Source organism: Elephantulus edwardii, unplaced genomic scaffold (assembly GCF_000299155.1).
Source record: "Elephantulus edwardii isolate Elephantulus edwardi_28Jun2011 unplaced genomic scaffold, EleEdw1.0 scaffold00037, whole genome shotgun sequence".
NCBI classification, from domain to species: Eukaryota; Metazoa; Chordata; class Mammalia; order Macroscelidea; family Macroscelididae; genus Elephantulus; species Elephantulus edwardii.
The window spans coordinates 11,412,141-11,421,388 of NW_006399787.1; the positions used below are offsets into that span (position 1 = coordinate 11,412,141).

The 9,248-nt window shown below is 41.4% G+C and overlaps 1 protein-coding gene across 1 annotated transcript; it reads right to left on the reverse strand.

Annotated features, from left to right (window-relative positions):
* Nucleotides 1-7,800: 7,800 nt before the first annotated feature.
* On the reverse strand, nucleotides 7,801-9,065 carry ISCA2 (iron-sulfur cluster assembly 2). The gene is made up of 4 exons (XM_006884785.1): nucleotides 8,995-9,065; nucleotides 8,707-8,809; nucleotides 8,505-8,620; nucleotides 7,801-7,975 (listed from the first exon to the last, which is right to left on the reverse strand). Exons 1-4 carry the CDS (start codon nucleotides 9,063-9,065, stop codon nucleotides 7,801-7,803), a joined length of 465 nt encoding a protein of 154 aa, XP_006884847.1.
* Nucleotides 9,066-9,248: the final 183 nt, after the last annotated feature.

A 9,248-nucleotide genomic window follows, 5' to 3' on the forward strand; every position in this document is an offset into this window, starting at 1 on the left:
CATCTGCCCTGGGACAGGCCTTCAGAATCCATGGAGCCATGGGGTGGGGGAGTGGGGAGTAACTCCAGTGTTCCCTACCAGGAACCATTACTACCATCTTACCAGTCTGCTTGGAGTCTAACTTATGCCACATCTTCATCTTGTCGCCAGTTCTTTGGCTCCAAGAAGGGGCGTAAGATTCCCTCTTCTCAGAGACGTGAGAGTGATACTAGCTTGCTGAGTGTAAAAGGTACAAATGACAAGGAGCAAGGAGCCCAAGGAAGCCAAAAGAGGGGAGTATGCAAAGCATGGACAGCTGAAAAGTAGGGGGAGCCAGGGCTTTATACAAGTCCAAAGGAAATATTCAGTAGCTTTGGGTAAGTAAACATTCACAATCTGCCAGGCAATAGCCCTTGTACACCAGCAGCAAGGATTGCTGTAAGCCAGGCTTCCCGTCTTCAAGGACCTTTATTAAATACACCACTTCTCACCAAGTCTCTGCTGTGCTCCCCTTCTGTGAAAACCAGTCTGATGTCAGACAAAGGAAAAGGTCTGTTTTCTAGCTGGTGGAATACAGCAGGCTTTTCCCTCTGCTCAGAAGCCTCAGCCCCAACCCTGGAGTTGGGAATGATGGTGGGACAAAGAAATACACATTTGGGTATTGTTTATCTTGTTTTTATTTCATATTAGACCAAATGTGCTTACCATGTTGGCTACATCTAAATATTAGAGATGAAGCTGTGCTTACCCCTTAAGAGCCCTACTGATACAGATTTGGTTTCATGGGGAAAGTTCTCTACTTTCCCAAGATAGAGACAACTCTGACGAATGACAGTGTAAATAAAGAAGGCTCCGTGTGGCTGGAGACATGAAGATGAACTACTACTCTCTTAACTCAATTTGTACTGTTCTATCTGCTGCTCTGATTGCCAGCCATTACATAATTTATTGAATGCTTGCTACAGGCCAGGCACTGTGTAGAGTACTGTGTATACATTTCATTTATTCAACCAACAATATGACTTTATGATATTTATTCCCAATTAATAGATAAGGAAAATGAGACACAGAAATGCTTAGTAATTTTCTGTAGTTCACTATGTTGATTGAAATTTTTCAGCAGACAGAAATAATGGATCTTAAACATATGAAAACATTCTAGTCTTCATTTGTAAGAAGAGAAATGCATTGTGGTTAAAACCACAGTAAGTCACTGGGCTTGAGGGCTTAGGACCACAGTCTCAGGGGACATCTAGATCAATTGGCAGGACATAGTCCATAAAGGCGATGTTCTTCATCCTACCTTAGTGAGTAGTGACTGGGGTCTTAAAGGCTTGTAAGCAGTTATCTAAAATACGATTGGTTTCTTGCCTATTTGGATAAAGAAGAGTGAAGAAAATCAAAGAATCAAGGAATCCGTTAGTCAAAGGACCACACAAACCCCAGCTTCTAGTATCCTGAGACCAGAAACATTAGATGATGCCTAACTACACTGCCAACCACTCCGACAGGGATCACAATAGAAGGCTCTGGACCACGTGGGAGAAAAATGTAGGACAAAATTCAAAATCATAAAATAGACCGGACATATTGGTCTCTAGAGACTGGCAGCACCCTCAAGTCTATGACCCTTTGACACCTTCAACCCTGGAATGGAACCCACTCCCAGGACGACCTTTCTCAAATGATAGACAGGCCTATAAAGTAAACTATAGCACTTATGAGGAATGTGCTTCTCAAGAAAATCAACGACATGAGACAAAAAGGGCAGTTATTTACCCAAAAGCCAAGTTCAGAAGGCAAGAAGGGGCATAAAGGATGGATGAATAGAAATGGGAACCTGGGGAGGATGTAGGGAGGTGTTACGTTGAAGGGACAGCATCTGTCACAAAACAAGATGTATAGAAATGGTGGAATGGGAGACTAATTTACCCTGTCTGTAAACTTTCATGCACACCACAATAAAATGTTTTCCACGCATGTGCCATGCTATTTTTAATCACCAGACTGGCAAATACAAAAAAGTTTAATAAAAGTCCTAGATGGCAAGCATTTGGGGAATCAGGCATTGCCATTGCTGATGGGAGTATGCATTGAGACCTCTGAAGGGTAGAATAAGGTGATTTCTTTCAAAATTATGAAAGCACTTACTCTTTTATCCAGGAATCCTACCTGTAGGATTTTAACCTTCAGATACAGTGCTATTACATAAAAAAAGAAGTATGTAAGAGATTCTTTATTATAGTATTATTTTTAACTGCAAATATTAGAAACAATGAATTCTGACTCAAAACCACCTTAAAGGACATAGTAGAACTGCCCTATAGAGGGCTGTAATCTTTAAAGAAGCAGACAGCCACATCTTTCTCCCGTGGAGCCAGATGCTGAGTTCATACTGCCAACCTTTTCGTTAGCAGCCCAGCACTTAACCACTGTACCATCAAGGTTCCTATTAATTGCTGTGGAGTTCTTAAAAAAACTGCTTTAAATACACTGATGGGAAAAATGAAAACAATTAAGAAAAATGGTGTATTACTGAGTGTAACGCAATGCTGCTAATCGTCTAAAGAAGGTGGAAAGAGCTGGCTAAGTACTAACCTCATCCTCACTACACCTCAAGCCCCAAGTTTCAGAGAACTTCAACCATTTCCCCAGAGCAACTCTGTTCTTTATCGCCTGGTAATGTGCCCTTCCCTCCAACTCCTTCCCTCACCCCCTCAGAAATATGTGCATATACACTCATTTCTAATAAAACCACAAATAACAGCATACTATACATGTTGTTTGGCACTTTGCTTTTTCCACTTAATATACACTTGCACATAAGGAACTGCCTTATTTTCTTTTATAGCTGTATAATAATAAAAATTTATTTAATCCATCTCCTGATAGACATTTGATGTTTCCCATCTTTTGCTATTACAAGTAATGCTGCAATAGTATTCTTGCACATAAGTTATTTCACATTGTCTCTGTGGCATTTATGGGATAAATTCTTGGAAATTTAGTTCATAGGGTGAGTGGGAGGATGGGGATAGGCTTGGGAGATTTTTCACTGTCATTTTCTTTCATAGATTTAAAAATTTTGTACCAAATGTATTACCAACTTAAAAAAACAAAATATTTTTAAATACAGCTGCTGGCCACCTATGTCTTAATGCTCTATATATTTACATGTCTAGAGCTGACAATTAAATCTAGGTGACACTTATTTCAAGAGGCTACAGAGCAAGGCTCTTTTAAACAGCCTTGTCTTTCTGAGGAGTCCCAGGTGGCACAAATGGTTATATATTCAACCAACTGAAAGACTGGTATGGGATTATGTAGAGAATGAAGGAAAACAGATTTTAAAAGGGCACAAACACTAGCTATACCAGCTATCGTCAAAAGTAGATGAGTTTCCTAATGATCACAATCTCAAGTAACCACAGAATCTAAACTTTCTGGGCATCAGAGAGTAGATGACCCTTTGGAAAGGACTGTTTTGCAATAATCTTTAAATCTTAAGTTACAGATATTCCCCTGAAGTCTCCTTTAAGCCAAATAATAGTTTTGCTTAATGGCTAAAGAAGACTGTCTGGGGCATTGTGTTCTTTTAAGATCTAGCAATAAAGAAGCAAAGTGACAACAACTTGTAGGTGAGAAAGGAAGCTTATGAGGCAATGAATTAATGGAGGAACAACTCAGGGAGAGAAAGAATTGTTGCACAACTCCAAGGACATAATCACGTCACTGAATTAGACATGTATAAACTATTGGATTAGTGTTTGTTTTGCTGTGCATATTCTCAAGGGGAAAACTTTTTTTTTTAAAAAAAAAAAGTTTCCTGCCTTTAAATATATAAAGCCATGATAATATTGCAGTGATAACGCTAAGCTCTGCCCAACATCAGTGGTGTAACATCAGCTTAAGGCCAGAGTTTCAGGGGATGTTATGCCAAACAGAGGATCAACTACTATTAATGCTGTCTGTGTCCTTGTACCAGGAGGCTCCTGCCAAATGCCAGCTATCCACTCTGATGCTTTGTAATGAACAATTAAAACAAGAGGGCTCCATTCCAGAAGAAAGAAAACAAAAGCTTTTTTTCTAGACTGTCCTCCCTTTGGGATCTGTTTCTCTGTAACCTTTGTAATCAGCCAATATTCCCACACTGAAAAACTGACACATAGTTTATGTATCACTGCTCACTAGCATCATGGAACTAGAATGCAACTTGACTGTAAGAGTTGGGCATGGACAGACCCCTTGTCTGAGCCCCCAACAACATAAAGCCTCTTTACAATGTGATGTAGGTTTCAGGGCTCCTTTGCCTATAATTCTTACAGTATTGCATTTTGGTAAAGCAAAGATGGGTCTGATGTATTGCCCAAGCCAGGCATTGCCTTACATGTCACATTAATTAAAGATATTTCTGCAACAAATAGGGCTTAGTAAAGCTCTCCTTGAAAGTAAAATGGAGGCAAAGAATCTAAGTGCTCCTGGAAGAGTCTATACCATTTTCCTAAATGAATTCTCATAGTGAATATTTGTAAAAGGTCTGCTTGAAGAAGATATCTGGTAAAATGCAAAAGATGGGCCTTGCAGAGAAAGGGGCTCTGATTCTACCATTCTGTTCTAAGCAAATGCCTGTGTTCATTTGGTGTCATTCTTCCATACCTTGTGTTCTTAAAAATGTCTCCATCCCAAAATGGAGACTTCTCAGCACTGCAGGTTTCCACACGAAGCATTCCCAGTGCAATGAAGTAAGATGATTTCTCTCAAATCCAACACCTTCTCCCTTACACAAAACTCCAATGCTCCCATTAACAGCACCCACTGGCAGCAAGTGGATCTTGGCTCACAGCAACCCTCCACTGGGTTTTCTAGACAGATAAATCTTAACTCATCTTTCTCTCGAGGAGCAGCTGGTGGATTCAAACAGCTGACCTTTCTGCTAGCAGCACAGGTTCTAACCCATAGCAACCTCATCTTTCTCTGCAGCAACTGGATTTGAATCACTGGCCTTTTGAGTAGCAGGCCAACACATTAAACTGGAGCTCTCATAAACAGTATTGCTATTTTTAGGTGCTATTGAGTCCACTACAACTCACAGCAACCCTATGACAGATTGGAACTTGTTAATGGAAAGGGCACTTTCTGACAGCATGCTCAAAGTATGTAAGATGAAGTTACATTGTCCTTGCCTCTCTGGTGGCACTTTCTCCAAGAGATTTGCTTATTCTTTTGGCAAGTCCATAGTATATTGAGTATACTTCTCCTACACAATTCAAAGGCATTGATTCTTTTAGCTTTTCTATTCATTGTCCAACTTTCAGATGAACACAAAGCAAATGAAAATACCATGGCTTGCATTGAGTGCACCTTAAGTCTTTAAACTGACATCCCTACTCCTTTATCCATTAACAGGTGCCTAGACATAGGTTTCCACTTTCTAAGGGACCTTGCTTCTGCAGAGTTAACCACTGCAGTTTAATGGTTTAACAGCCACTTGTGCTTAGTGGTTATTATAATAAAATCAGAAAATAATCCATGATCGTATTCTGAAAGAATGGGTCCTCACATTCAAAATGTAGCAAAATCCCTTTATTAAATTTTTTTTTCTCCAAAATCCCTTTTTAAGGAGGAAAAGACTTAGTCTGAGCTGAAAATGTTTATTAAGATCAGGTATTGGCAGCAACTCTCAGGATCTTTGCAACTTTTCACAGACATTCATTATACGCTGCTCTCTGCCTCATCCCAACAGAGGTTTCTGAGTGTCTTTTTCCTCTCACCAGGAGTTTAAATCATAGGTCTTACTGGAAATCTACGCATCTGAGTTTCTGCCTAATTCTTTCTACTTTTATTTAAGTCCTCCTAGTGAATGACTTCCATTTCAACGTAGTCCAGAAATGCAAGTTTTTCCTGTAATAAACTTTTAGGTTTCTGAGCAAAAGATGGATTTAGCCAGTAACTTTTCCGAGTCAGCCTGTTGGCTATATTGGCTGTAGTAAATTTTTTGTTAGGACTTTTTCCCCACCTTTTTTCAGTTAACCACACTGTGCTAACTGTCCTAGAAATCATACAGGGTCCTTGATTATCAGAATATGTCATTTAAAAAGCTTTACTTCAGTGACCCAAAAGTAGGGTTTCTGGCTTTAACAATGAATAATCAATTGTTTAATATAACTATATCCCCAAGCATGTGACATACTAAAAATTATGTCATTGACCTAAAACTCAACTTTAACTGGGTATCCTATATATTATCTGGCAATCCTATCTAATAAAAAGTCCCTGAGTGCTAGCTGTGAGCTAGCAGCTTGATGGCTGTCATGTCGGTCACATAAGTAAAGTTCTTTGGGTCGTGTTTGATTGTGTGTTACTGCTCTTCTGCCCCCCCCAAAAAAAAAACCACAAAAAAAATGGGTGTCCTTGAGCCTTTGACCAAGGGTGGAGGAGTTCTAGAGGTTGTGGCTTTAAGATCCCACAAGGCTCTTGTGCCAAATTTATTAATTTTCAAATTAATATTCTTTAAATGACATAGCAATCTTTTGTCTATTTGCTGCAACTGTCCCAAAGTCTTGTCAAATACCATAATGTTTACCCATTATGTATAACGTTTGGATGAGCTTCTAGATTGATTCATGCTGGGAAGGAGTAGCATCCACTTCCTAAACTAGATGCCTAGGGAAACTCTACAAACTCTCTAAATGTACAGACATGATGCTAGTTATAGAACAGAGTTCAGGTCTTTTGTGCAAAGCTTACTGTGAGTCGTATTTGACTTGATGATATTTAACCACTACTAAATAAAGACTAGTGCTGTTATATCTGGAGGATCACCCTTCCACTTTATACATCACTCTTTGTCAATGTGCTGTATGAAATAACCTGGGTTGGCTGTGATGAACTTTGTGCCACTGGGGTATCAATTACCAGAATGGTTTCCAAATGTGAAGTGTTTGGTGGAACTCCCAGTTTTAAAACAGGTTTGGAAGCAGCAGTGGTATCCACTTCCTAAACCACATGCCTCTGGAAGCTCTATGAATTTAGAGAAACGACGATAGTTATGGAAAGGCATTAGGTTTTTTGTTCATAGAGTCGCTATGAGTTGTGTTTGACTCGATGGCAATCAACAACAACAATATATACATCAGCAAAAGAACTATGTGCTTATGCATGAGACCAGAGACAATGTACAATAAGGCTGTAAAAGCAACATATTCTGAAATAATACAGACACTTAATGACCACAGAATTTTGAAATGCCCCTATGAGTAAGGAGGCTATTTTTTATAAAAATCAGTGGGAGTTTGGTATGAGTTGTCTGGGTGTTGGGTTCTTTTTTTTGTCTAACAGAATCACAAATTTGAGTTGAAAAAGTGCTTTGTTTTTCATTCCTTCTGATTTAGTAATTTAGTATTTTGGCTACTCAATCTATAATTCTAATCCAAAACACAATAAGGACTATCTTTTAAAATATAGCTTTATGTATACATATAGCTTTCCACATATGTACAAACATCTTTCTGAAGGTCAGAGCAGTAACTCCAAATTTTGGAGCCCCAGAGGTTTTATAGATTACTCTTGGTGTTGACCAGTGATTAAATCTGAGGAAATGCCATTTGGAGACAAGACCTCTGAATTTTGAGGGGGGCTAGTGTGTGAGGAATTAGGGCAACAGTAAGAGCTTCACATTCTGAAAATAAGAGAGGCAAAACACAACACTCTTTGAGTGAGGGCAATAAAATGAGAGGAGGCATGATTAGAAGGATTCTACTAATCCCAGGTTCCTCAAATTGGTAGAACTGGTGGCAATGTCTGGGTCATCCATTCTTCCCTTCAAAGTTTGACAGAGAAGGATGACCCACAGGAACAGCCTTGCTGCGCTTGGGGATTGTTCAACACTTGAAATGAGCTCCGGATAAGTTCTTGGCTGAAGTCCACCTGGGCCCCATTGACGAAGGCCAAACTATCAGAGTCAACCACCACTCTTGCCCCACCCTGTTCAAATACCCTAGAAAGACAGGAGGAAGGCATTAATATCGCAAACATCCCAAATATGACACCCTTTGACACACCCTCCCCCCCCCACAAGGGGCATACCCTGTTTTCTCTGAAATACACCCGGATTTCTTATTACCTTTAATTTAATTTCAAGGGTGATTCTGAGGCAAAAAGTGCCCGTGAAATGAATACCAGGAAATATTTCATGAATTAGGCCTGGAACAGAGCCTAACCTGACACTCTAGCAATCCGCTGTGTGCCGAGCATGCCAATTTTCCCCCTCTAAGACTCTAAGAGACGATAACTGTCAATTCATTAAGTCAAGAAAGCAAGGTTCAGTGCATTTACGATGTAGATGGGGAATGTTAACCACTCTTAGCACACCTTTGCAATTTGTAATAAAAGTGTCATCTTATATTGTCGTTGTTGTGTGTCATCGAGTCAGAACAGACATCCATTGCTAACCCTCATTTCATACTAGAGACATTTTTACTCTCTTCGGAAAATCCGCAGGGATCCCATTTCTTCCTTCTCCTTGCCTGTCATCGGGGTTGATAACGGTATCCAGCGAAAATTTATATTGAAATCCAGAGCATCCACCGCCTTCCACTTGCAATCTGAGGAATTCTGACCCTTCGGTGATTTCCAAAAGCCTCTGAAATGCAGGAAAGGGAGAAGCCCGGGAGATAGGGAAGAGGAGGGTGGGCGAAGGGGTTCGCCCCAACACAAGAGTCCTCCTACCTGCACGCAGCTGTCAGTGAGGTGGATCTGCCGCTCGTCGGCCTGGGGGCTGGAGGACGACGCCTTCCGACACACCAGAGGCCTGAGGCAGGCGGCGGGGAGCCTGCCACGCAAAGGAGGAGAATGAGCCAGGGGGCGGTGGGTCAAGGGGCGCCTGAGCCAGCCCAGGGCACTCATGCGAGCCCCACTGCCCTCCAAACCCAGTGCCCGAAGGCCTTAGCGCTCCACGTGTCCTGAAAGCGCACGACCCAGCACTTTCTCCCCAGGCTCAAAAAGTCGAATGGATACCTGCCCCTCGGCCGGGGAGTGACGGCTCTCAGAGCAGCCGCCGCTTGGTATAGCCCCCACCCGGCCGCCATCTTTGTCCGCAAAAGCCGCCCCTCGCTGAGCGGAGGGAGCACTGCGGGGGCGGTACCGCACGGGAACTCCGCCCCCACACTGTCTGATTGGGTTGTGAGAGAAGAAGAGGGTTTTTATTGGTTAAGGAGGCTTTCCATGCCGGAAGTGGGGTAGTACTTTGAAAGAGCGGGCGGAGCCCTGAG